The 18,045-nt window shown below is 43.4% G+C and overlaps 1 protein-coding gene across 1 annotated transcript in view; it reads right to left on the minus strand.

Annotated features, from left to right (window-relative positions):
* Positions 1 to 14,648: 14,648 nt before the first annotated feature.
* snd1 (staphylococcal nuclease and tudor domain containing 1) overlaps positions 14,649 to 18,045 on the minus strand; it is a 172,088-nt gene continuing 168,691 nt past the window's right edge. The window contains exons 23-24 of the mRNA XM_056424296.1: positions 17,844 to 17,888; positions 14,649 to 15,689 (exon numbers count right to left, since the gene is read on the minus strand). Coding sequence (XP_056280271.1) covers positions 15,624 to 15,689; positions 17,844 to 17,888 — 111 coding nt within the window. The 3' untranslated portion in view covers positions 14,649 to 15,623. The remainder of the gene's footprint in view (positions 15,690 to 17,843; positions 17,889 to 18,045) is intronic.

Below are 18,045 nucleotides of genomic sequence, written 5' to 3' on the forward strand. Positions count from 1 at the left end.
GGCCATGCACCAACACCAATGACTACATTAGCCCTATTAGAATGCTTTACATAATTTTTTTCATTCTACTTATCATTACATTCAAAAGTGGCAACACATTTCGTGATAACTGCTGAAGTTCTGCGATGACGTCTTCATGCTGATGCTCCCCGTCTCCCATTGGCTGCCGAGCTGGCGTTCTAATCGGGACACGCTGCCGCCCAGTCGTGAAGGTCCAACGAGCCCAGTGAAGATTATATTGAGTGTTAATGTGTTGGACTGTTTGCTGCCCAGCAGGAAAATGATGAGAGCGGACACATAATTTGTTTCTCTGGAGAAGAAACGGAAAAGGATAATTTTCAGAAACGTTTTCAATTTCGCAACAAGGCATCTGTAAAGCGACACTTTTCTCCCCACTCACCCTCACAGCAGACATGTTGTCATGGTATTTTGGTTATTGACAGTGAAACTAGCGGGTGTTTGGTTGGTGCCGTGTCGGATACTAAAAGCTCTGTTATGACAAACACGTGTTGCGTGCTGTTCAACAACCCTGACATGAGCCGCACAGCAAGACGCTGGTTTGAGTCCCACTGACGTCTACATTGCCACAACGCTACAGAAAGGTACATGTACAAAGAAGGATTACAGCTCTTAAACAGCTGGAATCTGCCTTTGCTCGCTGTTTGTGAACTAACTTTGAATCCAACAAGAAAGAAGAGACAAGAAACAAGAGAAACACACAGAGAGGCACGAGAAGTGGTTTGAATCGTCTCATATCTGTCGTACAGTTTTTCAATTCAATTCAATTCAATTTATTTCTATAGCCCAATTTCACAAATTACAAATTTGTCTCGGAGTGCTTTACAATCTGTACACATAGACATCCCTGCCCCAAAACCTCACATCGGATCAGGAAAAACTCCCAAATAACCCTTCAGGGGGGAAAAAGAGAAGAAACCTCAGGAGAGCAACAGAGGAGGATCCCTCTCCAGGATGGACAGGTGCAATAGATGTCATGTCAGAAGGACAGATTTAAAGTTAAAATACATTCAATGAATGTGACAGAGTATGAATAGTTCATAGGAGGCATATTCCACGATGGAGACCTCCACGATCCATCAGGCAGATGGAGGTAGAGAGGAGGAGTGGGCGGAGTCTCAACAGTGGGCGGAGTTTGTGGTGTCATATGATGAGGATGCTCTCGCTGGCGTCCCCGACTAAACTCTTTTTCAGGGTAGGTTTCATCCCTGATGGTGGGAAAGTTATGTTGATAACAACATAGTGTACTGCACCCATTATGTGTTATTACATTGTTTTATTAAAAACACACATGCACACAATATGCTCTAAATGTAGCAGATCTCCAGAAGCACTAAGCGCCGGCTAAAAGCGGCCGCATCAGACACGGAGGCTCCTCGAGGCACTCTGTGGAGGCTCATCGGGGAAACTAATGTGTTCGGGCTCCTATCCTTAACCTCTTTCATTTCATAACTACATTTTTTTTTAAAAAGCTCTCATGCCACTTCTGTGAATGCTACTCGGCTTTCAGTCTCCACCACCTGGACACGCCCACTCAGGGCCAGTCTGTTCAACTGTTACGGTGTTGTTAACTTGTTATTGTTATACACTGGAAAAATGTAATGTCAGAATATATTTCAATGGAAAAACTCCCCTTATCTATCATTTACAACACAACAGAAAACCACTACATCTGGTCATCATTACCTTCGCATTGAAAATGCCGGAAGGTTATGTTTTGATCGCCGTGTATTTATTTATTTATTTGTATGCGTGTTATTCGCAAAACTCAAAGTATTGAACCGAATCGCATGAAATTTGGTGGGATGATTGTTTATTATCCGGGGACCAGTTGATTAGATTTTGGGATCGATCGGGTTAAAGGTCAAGGTCAAAGGTCATGAACAGGTCAAAATCTTTCGCAGAACTCAAAAAGTATTGAACCGAATCGCATGAAATTTGGTGGGATGATTGTTTATTATCCGGGGACCAGTTGATTAGATTTTGGGATCGATCGGGTCAAAGGTCAAGGTCAAAGGTCATGAACAGGTCAAATCTTCTTGAATCACATGGAATTTGGTGGGATGATTGGTTATTATGCGGGGACCATTTGATTAGATTTTGGGATCAATCGGGTCAAAGGTCAAGGTCATGGAAAGGTCAACATATTTTTTTTACCATAGCACGATACATTTGTGTCCAATTGGCATGCAACTAATGCCAAAATGTTCATAATTCAATGCCCAATCTTGTGTTATGCGAAGGTATGCGCTCTACCGAGTGCCCATTCTAGTTCACTCAGTGCGGTTACATGCAATCGAATTATTGGCTTAGTCGGACTGAAATCGAATTATCCGTTTCATGTAAACACCTTAGTCGGACTATGTGCGGTCCGACATCGGTCCGATTAACACCCCTGGATAGCTCGGTCCGATCCAGTTGATAATTCGACTCTCGCGGCATGTAACTCTGAATTCGATTCGGAACTGGACTTTGCGTCTTTGCGCATGCTCGAGATCCCTCCGCCCTCCCTCCCTCCCATGTCGTGACCCGGAAGTCGAAAGAGACGATAAATTAAATTCTCCGTGTACCTTCGGCGACGGCGTCTTCTCTCTGTTATCAACTCAGCCAATAGCGCCATTTACATTCGCTGTACTCCTATTAACACCATGGAAGAATAGTAGAGGGATGTAGCTTCGCCTTGCTCTCTGTTCGCCATCTTTCTCGAAATGTTGTTGTTGGTGGTGGTGAAGAGGTCAAGCGGAAATGGCTGTATCACCACGAGTTGTAATGAAAACAGCGCCACCTATCGTATCGGATATGACATGCTTTCGGGCCAATGATTCGAATTACTCACTGCCATGTATATTGGGATAACAGCAGATCCCCCAAAAGATAGCATAGTCCGACTAAAGCAAGATTCGAATTATACCATCATGTAAACGCACTGAGTATGTTTTTACAAACATGACACCACTCATCTTATTGATTAGTTAATTCATCTTAATTTCTATTTTTATTTCCCCTTGCCTGGAAACCAATTCAATTCAACGTACATGCATACGCTCATACATATACCTCTGCCTTCATCTATGGATTTTGTTTCTTTAAAGAAAAAAGCTCACACACACACACACACACACATGTAAACATGCATTTTTATTCTTTTTTCATTCTTTATTTTTTTCCCCCTCAATACTCTGACTATGATGTTTTGTCCATTGTTTAGTAGTCCGCACTGTTTCTTCATCCTTTAGGTGTTATGTCTTTGTATTGTCTTTTGTCTTATAATTTAAAAAAAGAACGATTTGCACCACAAACTGTTTACATTTGATTGAATTAGAAAAACAGCTTGCCACTCGACGACTGAATTACATGAAACACTGTGAAACAAATGACCATGTTTAACTGTTAATCAGCAGCGAGCTCATAATGAATAGTTTCCCCCAGAAGCGTAAACGGTATTTTCTTTCTTCCCATTAAGATTTCCCAACTGAAAAGTAAAATGCTGACTCGTGTGTACACACATCTGTTCACGCACAAAATAAAAGCAACTTTTCTACGCAGCTACGAAAAGTCGTCGCGACGAAAAGAAGGAAAGTTGGTCGCTCGCCTCTTGATTCCACGCCGACGTGCGATCGGCCAATCAGGACCAGCCACTTCTCCCACGTGTTCTGGAACATTTTGCTGCATTTCTTTTGGAACCCACATGTTCTGGAACGTTCTGTTTCATTCCTTTTGGAACCCACGTGTTCCAGAACGTTCCGCTTCATTCTTTTTGAAACCCACATATTCCGGAACGTTCCGCATAATTCTTTTTAGAACCAACATGTCCTGTAACGCTCTGCTTTATTATTTTTGGAACCCACATGTTCCAGAACGTTCCGCTGCATTCCTTTTGGGAACCAACATGTCCTGTAACGTTCTGCTTCATTCTTTTTGGAACCCAGATGTTCCGGAACGTTCCGCTGCATTCCTTCACGATGTTCCGCCGCTGTCCTTTCTGCTGCTGTGGTTGGACCCACCTGGTTCCGTTGCCACCTGTTGATCCTTTCCATTCAGTTTGGATCAATTCACTGCATATTACACGTTAATTACCATAACTGGATCATAATAATACAAAATGCAATATGCTGAAAAGAAGCCTTCGTCCTACGTTCACACTGCAGACCGACCCTCAGCAGGTTTTGAGGATATAATTGGTTCACACTTGAAATGTCACTCATTTAAGTGTGATGGGCATATTTCTCCCACAATGCAATGCACAAAGGCTATTGTGTAGCTGCTTACCACTGTAACAATATTAGCCTAATTACGGCAGCTGCGTGTAAAGCAGTAAATCTATTGTTATATTTAGTTTTTAAAGGGTTCTACAGAAAAAAAATATAACAATAGGTTTTTGGGAAAAACATTATCTTTTAGTTTCAGAAGCATTAAATAATTTTTTTCCGTTAAAATAAAACAGAGACATGTGTTGGCAACGGCAAAGATTAGTATACACTAAATACAAAGAGTAAAGACAGACAGAGGATTCCCATGAATGATCATCGTATCCACGAGCAGCTGCTCATGTGTGACCGGGGTCCTGCCGGACTGGACCCCCCCCCCGGAGGACCGAGGGCAGGACGTGAGCGCCTGTTACTGAGAGATAAGGGGCGGCGGGGCGGCGAGGCAGTGTGTTTTGAGGCAACGGGCATGAAATGAAGTGGCATGAACAATAAATTAACAATTTAGAAGAGCAGATTGACATTATAAATGGAATGAAATTAACTTTGTCTGCCACATGTTTGAACCCCTCGGCGTGCTTTAATAAGAGTTAATCAAGTATCGCCGTATTTAAGCGCTTATCAGGGAACAACAATTGGGAGACGTGCGTCTGAATGATTCATGAAGTGTTTTCTTATACGTTTATTTATCTTTCATAAGCACAATACTTCTGAGTTACTCACAGCGGAGAGGATCGGGAGAAACGCAAACGACAGTTTGACAATCCTGATAACACACACACCGATACTACACACACACCGATACTACACACACACCGATACTACACACTCACTGATACTACACACACACCGATACTACACACACACCGATACTACACACTCACTGATACTACACACACCGATACTACACACACCGATACTACACACTCACTGATACTACACACACTGATACTACACACACACCGATACTACACACACACCGATACTACACACTCACCGATACTACACACACACCGATACTACACACACACCGATACTACACACACCGATACTACACACACACCGATACTACACACACACCGATACTACACACTCACTGATACTACACACACACCGATACTACACACACACCGATACTACACACTCACCGATACTACACACACACACACTCACTGATACTACACACACACTGATACTACACACTCACTGATACTACACACACACTGATACTACACACTCACTGATACTACACAATTCAATTCAGTTTATTTGTATAGCCCAATTTCACAAATTACAAATTTGTCTCGGAGTGCTTTACAATCTGTACACATAGACATCCCTGCCCCAAAACCTCACATCGGACCAGGAAAAACTCCCAAATAACCCTTCAGGGGGAAAAAAAGGGAAGAAACCTGGAGGAGAGCAACAGAGGAGGATCCCTCTCCTAGGATGGACAGATGCAATAGATGTAATGTGTACAGAAGGACAGATTTAGAGTTAAAATACATTCAATGAATATGACAGAGTGTATGAATAGTTCATAGTAGGCATATTCCACGATGGAGACCTCCACGATCCATCAGGCAGATGGCGGTGGGGAGGAGGAGGGCGGAGTCTCAACAGGACAGTGGCGTAGTCATGAGCAGGAATTCCACGACCCAGACGATCCATCAGGCAGATACGATCTATGCCGTCTCATAGGGTCCGATGACCCCATGAGACGTAAAGTCAAAGGACTTCCGGGAGAAAGCAGAGTTAGTAACGTGTGATTGAGAGATGAAAATTCATCCTTAAGGAGAGAAAAAAGAGGAGATAGGTACTCAGTGCATCCTAAAACGTCCCCCGGCAGCTATAAGCCTATAGCAGCATATCAAGGGGCTGGACCAGGTGAACCTGATTCAGCCCGAACTATAAGCTCTGTCAAAGAGGAAAGTCTTAAGTCGACTCTTAAACGAGGTGACTGTGTCTGCCTCCCGGACTGAAATTGGAAGCTGGTTCCATAAAAGAGGAGCTTGATAACTAAAGGCTCTGGCTCCCATTCTACTTTTTAAGACTCTAGGAACTACAAGTAGTCCCGCATTTAGTGAGCGTAGCTCTCTAGTGGGGCAATATGGTACGACAAGCTCCTTAAGATATGATGGAGCATCACCAATCAAGGCTTTGTAGGTTAAGAGAAGAATTTTAAAAGTGATTCTTGATTTTACTGGGAGCCAGTGCAGAGCAGCTAGTGCAGGAGTGATGTGATCTCTTTTCTTAGTTTTAGTGAGAACACGAGCTGCAGCATTCTGGATCAACTGGAGGGACCTAAGAGATTTATTAGAGCAGCCTGCTAATAAGGAGTTGCAGTAATCCAGTCTCGAAGTAACGAACGCGTGAACCAATTTTTCTGCATCTTTTTGAGACAAGATGTGCCTGATTTTTGAAATATTACGTAGATGAAAGAATGCAGTCCTTGAGATTTGCTTTACGTGGGAGTTAAAGGACAAGTCCCGATCAAAGATACACACACACTGATACTACACACACACTGATACTACACACTCACCGATACTACACACTCACCGATACTACACACTCACCGATACTACACACTCACCGATACTACACACTCACCGATACTACACACACACTCACTGATACTACACACTCACTGATACTACACACACACACACCGATACTACACACACACTGATACTACACACTCACTGATACTACACACACACTGATACTACACACACTGATACACACTGATACTACACACACACACACCGATACTACACACACACCGATACTACACACTCACTGATACTACACACACACCGATACTACACACACCGATACTACACACACACCGATACTACACACTCACTGATACTACACACACACTGATACTACACACACACTAATACTACACACTCACTGATACTACACACTCACTGATACTACACACACACCGATACTACACACACACTGATACTACACACTCACTGATACTACACACACTGATACTACATACACACTAATACTACACACTCACTGATACTACACACTCACCGATACTACACACACACCGATACTACACACTCACTGATACTACACACACACTGATACTACACACACACTGATACTACACACACTGATACTACACACTCACCGATACTACACACACTAATACTACACACTGATACTACACACTCACTGATACTACACACACACCGATACTACACACACACTGATACTACACACTCACTGATACTACACACACACTGATACTACACACACACTGATACTACACACACACCGATACTACACACTCACTGATACTACACACTAATACTACACACACACACTGATACTACACACACACTGATACTACACACTCACCGATACTACACACTCACCGATACTACACACACTAATACTACACACTCACTGATACTACACACTCACCGATACTACACACACTAATACTACACACTCACTGATACTACACACTCACTGATACTACACACACACTGATACTACACACACACCGATACTACACACTCACTGATACTACATACACACTAATACTACACACACACTGATACTACACACACACTGATACTACACACACACCGATACTACACACACACCGATACTACACACACTGATACTACATACACACTAATACTACACACACACACTGATACTACACACACACTGATACTACACACTCACCGATACTACACACTGATACTACACACACACCGATACTACACACACACTGATACTACACACACACCGATACTACACACACACTGATACTACATACACACTAATACTACACACTCACTGATACTACACACTCACCGATACTACACACACCAATACTACACACACTGATACTACACACACACCGATACTAGGGGGAAGTCCCGGTGCTGTGGAAGACGTCGTGCCTGGTCCCTGTCCCCAAGAAGTCAACACCATCTGGCCTCAATGACTACCGACCGGTCGCCCTCACCTCCCATGTGATGAAGGTGCTGGAGAGGCTGGTCTTGGCCCACCTCCGGCCGCAGGTGAAATCGTCGCTGGACCCTCTGCAATTTGCTTACCAGCCTCATGTGGGAGTCGGCGCCATCATCTACCTGCTGCAACGAGCTCAGTCGCACCTGGATGGAACGGGTGTCTCTGTGAGAGTCACTTTCTTGACTTCTCCAGTGCATTTAACACCATCCAGCCACTGCTGCTGAGTGAGAAGCTGCGGGTGGCGGTGTGGCTGGCCCACCATCTCCTGGATCACTGACTACCTCACAGGCAGACCACAGTTTGTCAGAATGGGGCGTGCTGTCTGGAACGGTGGTCAGTGATGTTGGAGACAGGGAACTGTTCTGTCTCCTTCCTCTTCACCCTGTACACCAGTGACTTCCAGTACAACACGGAGTCATGCCATCTGCAGAAGTACTCTGATGATTCTGCAGTGGTCGGGTGTATTAGGGATGGACGGAGGAGGAGTACAGGGCAGTGGTGAGTGACTTTGTAAAGTGGGCGATGAGAACCACCTGCGGCTGAACGTGGCCAAGACCAGAGAGATGGTGGTGGACTTCAGGAGGAAGGCGACAGCTCCTACACCTCTGAGTGTCCTGGGAGTGGACGTGGACATGGTGGAGGTACAAGTACCTGCGTCTCCATCGACAGCCGACTGAACTGGAAGGCCAACATCAACGTTGTGTACAAGAAGGGATGAGTCGACTCTTTCCTGAGAAAGCTTCGATCCTTCAACGTGTGCAGCAAGATGCTGGAGTTATTCTACCAGTCGGTTGTGGCCAGTGTGCTGCACTTTGCCATTGTCTGCTGGGGGAGCAGCATCGGAGCCGGTGACACCAGCCGTCTTAACAAACTGGTTAGGAAGGCTGGCTCCATCATCGGCTGCCAGCTGGAGCACCTGGAACAGGTGGTGGAGAGGAGGACGTTGAAGAAACTGGTGTCCATATTGGACAACCCGGACCACCCTCTCCACCACCTCCTACAGGGACAGAGGAGTACTTTCTCCAAACGTCTCCTCACGCTCCGCTGCCACAAGGACAGATACAGGAGAACATTCCTGCCGACGGCTATGAGGCTCTACAACAGTTCACCTCTTGCCAGATCACCCTAACCCTTCTTATATTTGTGTTTTTTATTTTTATTTTTATTCTTGTGTGTTGCTGCTACTGGCTCGACAAATTTCCCCTTGGGGATTAATAAAGTATATATCTATCTATCTATCTATCTATACTACACACACACTGATACTACATACACACTAATACTACACACACACTGATACTACACACACACTGATACTACACACTCACTGATACTACACACACACTGATACTACACACACACTGATGCTACACACTCACCGATGCTACACACACCGATACTACATACACACTAATACTACACACACACCGATACTACACACTCACCGATACTACACACTCACTGATACTACACACACACCGATACTACACACTCACCGATACTACACACTCACCGATACTACACACTCACCGATACTACACACACCGATACTACACACTCACCGATACTACACACACCGATACTACACACTCACCGATACTACACACTCACCGATACTACACTCACCGATACTACACACTCACCGATGCTACACACACACTCACTGATACTACATACACACTGATACTACACACTCACCGATGCTACACACACACTCACTGATACTACACACACACCGATACTACACACACACTAATACTACACACTCACCGATGCTACACACACACTCACTGATACTACACACACACCGACACTACACACACACTGATGCTACACACTCCCTTGTACCACACACTCCCTTGTACCACACACCCACTTGTTCCACACTCCATCCGCCCCCACACCTGTTTAAAAGCATTTCCTCTCTTCCCTCTCATGTGTGTGAATTATTGAGATGGGTTTCATCTCCTCAAACCCCTCCGAGGGTAATCTGGCCTATTGGGTTCATGAAAAAAAGATATTTCCTCATATGGCCTTTTCTTGTTTGCCACACATTATGTATTACGTTTCTTTCTTAGCGGCCGTGTAGCTGTTTACATGTGTCAACACACATGTAAACACACATGGGGACGACCACAGAAGACCACCGCATGACGAGTGGAATAAAAAGGACCTGCGTGCTTTAGACTCTCAAAGTCTTCACAACACGCTGACGTTTAATGGTTTGATTGTTGACACGTATTTGATTTGGCTGTCAGCATCGCTGTGGAAGGCGTCCAATAATCGTCATTTTTAAGCAAACTATTTGCCGACAGCAGCTCTCTGTGATCTGTGTGTGACGTCTGCCGGCCGTTGTTTCAACTCTGACAGCTCTGCAGACACGGAGGAGATGAAACCAGAAACGCTGAGCTTGCAACTCCAACAGACAAGCGCTCTTCAGATCTCCCACGTGCACTTTCTGTCGCGCCCCCTTTCCTTTTAGGAGGAAAAGCAATGAGGCAAATAGGGACAGCTATGGGAGGAGGGAGAGGAGGAGGGGGGGGGGGGGGCACAATTGATAGTTGGTGACGAAATAAGACGGAGAAAAGGACGTGGATGGAGGACTGAAGTCGTCTCAGCCGGTCCACGAGTCAGTTGCAGAACCGAGAGGATTTTCTGATGGCCCTGAGATCTTACATCGCATCCCAACATCGGGTTATTGGATGTGAACACCGGTGATAAACGACTCGGACCATCTTTGAAAAAGTGGCTCCTGGTTTGGAGTGAAGACTGGCATCCAGTGGGGAGGCATGATGGCCAGTTTATTTAACATTTTTAAAAACCTATCATACTTTTAATTCCACATGCACATTTTAAACATTTGTTGTTACATCTGAGTGTGAGCTTTTAAAATAGAAACAATACCAAGCTATGCCTTTGGTTCTGATCAGACTAAGCCTACAACACCGCGGGGTCATTGAAACAGAAGAAATCGTGAGATAATTTCATAAAATGACTCCCGCCATGTCCAATTGAAAAACATGTCTTTCGAGGCAGAGACTGTGTTTAAAAAAACATGTTTTGAATTGTAGCAGCTAGATTTATCTCGGGCGCCATCGTTTCAGGGGCAGTTTGCAACAACAACCTGTGGTCACTCTTTCAGAGCGTTTATTTTGAAGAAGAAAACAACGGTGTGCTTTTGTTCCCGACTGCTGTCGCTTTACATATTAAAGACAAACCAAAACTAAAGAGCACGCTTTGATTTGTTCTTTGTTTGTTTTTCTGCCTCCAGCGTACATATTTACCTTCGCATTGAAAATGCCGGAAGGTTATGTTTTGATCGCCGTGTATTTATTTATTTATTTGTATGCGTGTTATTCGCAAAACTCAAAAAGTATTGAACCGAATCGCATGAAATTTGGTGGGATGATTGTTTATTATCCGGGGACCAGTTGATCGATCGGGTCAAAGGTCAAAGGTCATGAACAGGTCAAAATCTTTCGCAGAACTCAAAAAGTATTGAACCGAATGGCATGAAATTTGGTGGGATGATTGTTTATTATCCGGGGACCAGTTGATTAGATTTTGGGATCGATCGGGTCAAAGGTCAAGGTCAAAGGTCATGAACAGGTCAAAATGTTCTTGAATCGCATGAAATTTGGTGGGATGATTGGTTATTATCCGGGGACCATTTGATTAGATTTTGGGATCAATCGGGTCAAAGGTCAAGGTCATGGAAAGGTCAAACTCTTTTTTTACCATAGCACGATACATTTTTGTCCAATTGGCATGCAACTAATGCCAAAATGTTCATAATTCAATGCCCAATCTTGTGATATGCGAAGGTATGCGCTCTACCGAGTGCCCGTTCTAGTTGCTCTGTGTATCTGCTGCCTTTTTGGTAAAAAAAATATACACCCAAAAGGGAGAAAAGTATGTTTTATATGTTGTATACTATGTTGCATATTGCTTCCAGCATAAATAATTCCACACCCTGCTTATTAAATGCTTATACACTGGTGCTCTCTATCTTTATGAATTAGGGTATTTTACTTCTAGGTCGAAGGGGCATGTAGTAGTTCAGGTGAATGAGGTCAATCTGAAGACGACCCTCCTCTGCCTGACTGGAAACGGGTCTCCCTTCGTTCCCCCGCCACAGCTCAGCCTGTCATGCTGAAATGAACATGGAAAAATCTAAATGACTTTAATATGATGTTTCATCAGGGTACGTTATCGAGTCATTATTGTGCCATGTTGGCAGCTAATGTTTTGTCCGTATGGTTCATAATGTGTTGACTTTTTATTCAAATCATTGTACCATGTTGTGAGGCAGTGAGGTTGGAGAACAGCTCTATTTTTTGTAGATTACTGTGAAAGCCTCACACACTGATTACACCGACTTTTGGAAGTGTAGATGTCCACTGTGGGGTGGTTTAACATCTGCCACAGCTCGACGACAAAAATGAAACATCTGCCTAATATCAAAACAACTTGAATCACAAAATGATTTGTGATGCTATAAAATGCGAAGTACACGTAGGAGTCGAGTATATCACAGTGACATTAGTGATACAACAATCTCCTGCATATTGCAGGACGTGACAGTTCAACCAACCCTCCATGGTTTCATAAAGTTAGCTTCAGGAGGTCATCGAAATTTCCATAAAATTCATTAAAAAAATAATATCATAGTATAACATGTCACAAAATAAATCATCGTAGAGTATGCCATAAATACATATTAAACACATCCTTATATAGCATGTTGTAAAGAAATCATAAAAAAGTCAGTATGTCATAAATATCATTAAAACACAGTATGGTATGCTATGAACGTGTCATAAAAAGGTAATATCATATGGCATGATAAGAATCACATTATAGTAGGCCTTAATAAAATGTCATAGAAGATGTTGGTGTGCTGTAGGTGAGAATACAAGAAGTGTCCAAGTATTTAGTGATAATGTGATTTAGATAATGTGCATGCACATATTTGTTGTGGAAATCGAGCGCGTATCGTTTTTTATGAGATCTCACATCTACGTTTTCTATCGTCATATGCAGAACATTAGAAAACGTGAAGCTGAGTTTAATGGGCGGAGCCAACACCAGCATGTTTGACCGGTCTGGTTGTAGATGGCGGTTATTCGAGTGACCATGTTAACTGTTGACCTTCAGCCCAATGCCGGTGACGATGGCTGCTGGAAACACAAACTGAATATGTTGGTGTCCTCTGCATCAATTTTTTATTAGTACTTATCTTTGTTTAATATCTACACCAAGAACTTGTTGAGTCCTCGCTTGGAATATTGATGATATTTCTCAAATAAAAATGCAACATCCAGACCATTTGATGTTTAAAGTTTAATTTTCATTCAAGGTCTCAAGCTCGCTCACTCGTCTCCACGGCTGAGGCCCAACGGCACTTCCATGTTTTTATATCGTGGACTGTCAACGAGTTTACAGCATGCCAGAAGGTCAGAGGGCATGCATCCCATAATTATGTTTTGGTACATTTGAAGTATTTCAATACAGAGAATATTGGAAGTAAAATAAAGTGACTTTATGCTCTTGTTCCAGCATTGGTGGCATGCAACCAAGTTATTTACTGAAGTACAATTTTGAGATAATCGTAGCTTACTTTATGAGTATTTATTTGATCTATTCCGCTACATTTTAGAGGGAAATATTGTACTTTTAACTTCACTACATTTATTTGACAATATTAGCTCCTACTCAGGCTACTTTAAAGATTCGGTTTTCTAATACTAAACACAAATCAACTGTATTATCGAATATATATCCTCATTAAAGTAGTTAAAATCGGCTGCAACATAAAAGTGATGAACACATTAATGCATCAATAACTTATCCAATGATATATAGGCCTACTGTAAATTCTAAATAGTTAAAATGTATTCATTGGGCCATTTTAAATATAATTTAAAACATCGAGTAAACTTATTTTATTGTATATAATTATATATTTTGAGTGCAGGACTTTTACTTGTAACTGAAGTTTTACACTGCGATGTAGCAAATAATGCAATTATAAAAGTATTGCATGGTTGTATAAATATGAATGTCATGCCCCGGCGGTCCGTGTTTCGAGAGGTTGTGGGTTCAAAATATTACAGAAGAACTTTGGACGGCCCTCCACATAAAAGTATGCCATAATATTTATAGTATACCATGAAAAATAAGTGTAGTTTTTTAGAGAAATGTGTGTATAGTAAGTCATGAAAAGTAATATAGTCTGCCTTAAAAAGTCATTCATATGTCAAAGTACATAGTATGTCATAAAATTGTTATAGAATAGTAGATCATAAAAGATGTCATAGTGACATGGAGTGATATTGAATATATTTCTTAAGTGTTCCTGCATGAGTCATCAAACCTCTGATGAGATGAAGAAAAAGAAAAAAACAAAAACCGTTACGTTTGCTTATTTTTATTTAGCAGATTTTTAATAGAATTCAAAGTTCCATTATTTGGAAACATATTCAAACACGGTTTTTGCTGTGGCATATAGAGACAGAGAGAGAAGAGACTGCCCGAGACAGGATCGTAACCATTGTTAGAATGTAAACTTTACAGAAGGAGAAAGAGATGATAACAAATGCCAAATGATGTCATCTGTTTGTACTGGTCATAAAAGTGTGACATCGTAAATAAACGACAAAACGCTCCCCTCGAAAACATCCGCAAATGTCATCACACAGATATACATTGAAGACAAAAATAAACTCCTCCTTTTCTTTTTGTTTTGTCTGTGTGGCTCCACCTACAAGTATTTCTCTAAAATAAATCAATTTACACTTTTCGACATATCCTCACATTTACATGAAATTCATTAGGGAAGCGTTCGTTTGCAAAGAATCAAGCGTCTCCCCCCCCCCCCCCCTCCGAACACCCGCCCCCCTCCGGAGCAGAGGAAAGCAGGGATTGGGCAGGAGCGCCGGAGAGCAAAGAACATGATTGGCTGAAATACGTCCGTATCTTAATTACGATCATTCACACAGGAAGTCTGCTGAAAAGGTAACATGGCAAAGAACACAGACTGGCAAAAGTACAGGCTGCGTGGGCTGGCAGTGAGCCATGAGGAACATCAGGATGGAGAGAGATGCTCGGGATCATGTATCCGTTTAGCATGGCGAGCAGCTCTATTTGGAGCGAGGGGGGGGGGGGGGGGGGCTAGCCGGAGAAAAACAATTCAATAGGAGCGGAAAAGAAGTGTGGACTGGAGGGATGAGATGTCAAATAAAAAAAAGAAGATCGAGTCAATGCTTGTCGATTAGTTGATTCGGCGTCTGTCTTCTGTCCAATGCGTCACTCGCCGTCCATGGTGGTCTTTGGAATGGTGTTGACTGGATGGTCAGTTCGGTTTGTTTTCCCATGTCTTTCTTCTTTTTAGCGTCTGTAACCAAACTCTACGGCGTCGTCCGCGCGGAAGTCTCCGTAGCGCCAGATGTTGAGCTAGAGGGACGAGACGGAGACGGAGTTCTCGGACGGTTACGAAAACACAGAATCATATAAGTCAATAACCTCTCTTAACCGGAACAGGACAAATGGTCAGGAGGAAAGAAAAGAACAGAAGTGAGAGAGCGAGAGAGTAGGATGGAGAAATAAAAGTCCCCATACAATGTCACAGCCCAGTGCGAAGGTCGCTGCATCATCGTCATCATCATCACGACCGTTTAACCCAACTGTGTGTGTGCCCGCCCCTCTGAGCTGGAGGCCCACAGTGCCTGAAATACCACCCAGTCTATTACTTCTACTCCATTAAGGTCACATATCGCCTCATAAACCGTCACAAGGCTTGCCCAGCTAAATATTGCCTGCAATTGGCAAAGTGTGTGTGTGTGTCTGTGTGTGTCTGTGTGTGTGGTTTAGAGCAGTATCCAGGATGGTATTAGTAATTTAAATGTGATAGAAATTGTGCAGTCTGAGGGGTGTTTATGTATGTGTGTGTGTGTGTGTGTATGCGTGTGTGTGTGTGTGTGTTTTGTGTGTGTGTGTGTACCAGGCCCTGTGTGGGATGTTTATTTTTTGGCTCTCAGAAGCTTGCGCACTCAGCTGTTAATGCTGTGATTCATGGCTAATTAGCCACTGTGCAAATTAGAATTAGTTATTAGGATGAATGAATGGAGCCATTTGTACATATTGCCATTTCCCCGTCTCTTAACCCACTACCTTTTCCGCCCACCCCCCCCCCCCCACTCCTCCTCCTCCTCTTCTTCCTCCCTAACACCCTGAAAACATAGTCGTGACTGCAATTGCGATTAGAGCCAATTCCACCTCTGACTGAGGGGAGCTGGAGGAGCACAGGAGGATTCGGAGCCAGCAGGCTTGACATTTACAGAACATTTTGTAAAAACTAAAGAGGAACCAAGCGCAAGTATCTATGCCCGCTCGAGGTTTTCTTTTGTCAAAGGCCCCTCGGATCTTTACAAACACATTTTTGGGTAAGCCTAAATATAAAAAAACGTATGTGTTCTGGTCTTTGCTTCCAGGGCTCCGTGTGAGAAGCTCGTGCCAATAGACGGCCAGTATTATTTAGTGTGTTGTCTTGAGGCAGCTGACGATCTTTGTTTTTGATAAAATATCTCATGGAATAAAAAAACATCAATGTTACCTGAAGAGCTGATGGTTAGAAGGCTAAAGAACTTTGTAAAAGAGCTGGACACTAGTTTAAAAACAAAATTATACTCAGACAGGAGGACAGAGAGCATGAACTGGGGACTCTATACTACGGAGGATTTATTGCACTGTTGCGTTTCCATGGCAGCAGGATGGCGATAGACGCCTTATTTTAACATCAGTTTATTATGCGATAGGTTGACGATAAGAAACATTTAGAGAATCACCCGACTTTAGGCCTTTACACTCCGGTATCGTGACGAATAAACGACACAATACTTGCCTGAGAATATTACAAGTCTAGAGCTTTTATTTTGGTAAGAACAGAAGACGTGGCCCAGGTGTGCGCTCGCTTTCTCCAGATGGGCTGAAGCAACGACGCTTGCCGCCTCGGTCCGGCCTGCAGGCCGACGCCTCGTGGTGTTTTATAATCTTCATAAACTAAAGCGAGCTCATTTCTCACAACATGACTGATGTTTGGGAGCTTCTGCGCCCCTGGTGCGTAAAGGCCTTCATCCCTAAAACATAGAGTGCATTCCTCCTATATGACCTATTGTTCAATACATTCACTCCATTCCAGTATGTTGCTGCCCTATTCCCTCCTACTGGCCAGGCGGTGTACTGGGATCAGTGTACGGTCAAAGCTCTGGGACTTGACCCATCTCAACGCGGTCGCCCTGTGCTGCCTTTTATTCATCCTCCATTTTTCACTACTGTCCTTCTACCCCCACTGCACACATCCCCACAGTTTGGACCCGCACAGACTGTGGGCGACAATCCATATGGGACAATGGTGACTGCCAATGTAATGTGTGGCATCTTGTGAGAGAGAGAGAGGGGTCGTTTGTATAGGAAACTAATTAGTGTTGTAATGTATTCTTGTTATGGCAACATTAGATTTCTCCCTTAGAGGCCGAGAAACCACAATTATTAGCACGAGGAAGCTGAAGGGAAGACGGCGGTGTGGACGGTTCGGATGAAGCGACTTACCCTGGCGCTCTTGGCAGATTCTTGACTGTTCAGGTATTCGGTCACCTGGTGGAGAGAGAGAGGAGTCATTAGCGCTGACCATCACAGCGTCACAGGCGGGATTGAAAAGGACCGAGGTGAATGGATGCATCCTTCCGCCCCGCTCTGTCCGGGGTCAATGCTTTATCCGCCGTGTGCCGGGCATCACTTCGCACTTCATGCT

This window comes from Pseudoliparis swirei, chromosome 10 (assembly GCF_029220125.1).
Source record: "Pseudoliparis swirei isolate HS2019 ecotype Mariana Trench chromosome 10, NWPU_hadal_v1, whole genome shotgun sequence".
Lineage (NCBI taxonomy): Eukaryota > Metazoa > Chordata > Actinopteri > Perciformes > Liparidae > Pseudoliparis > Pseudoliparis swirei.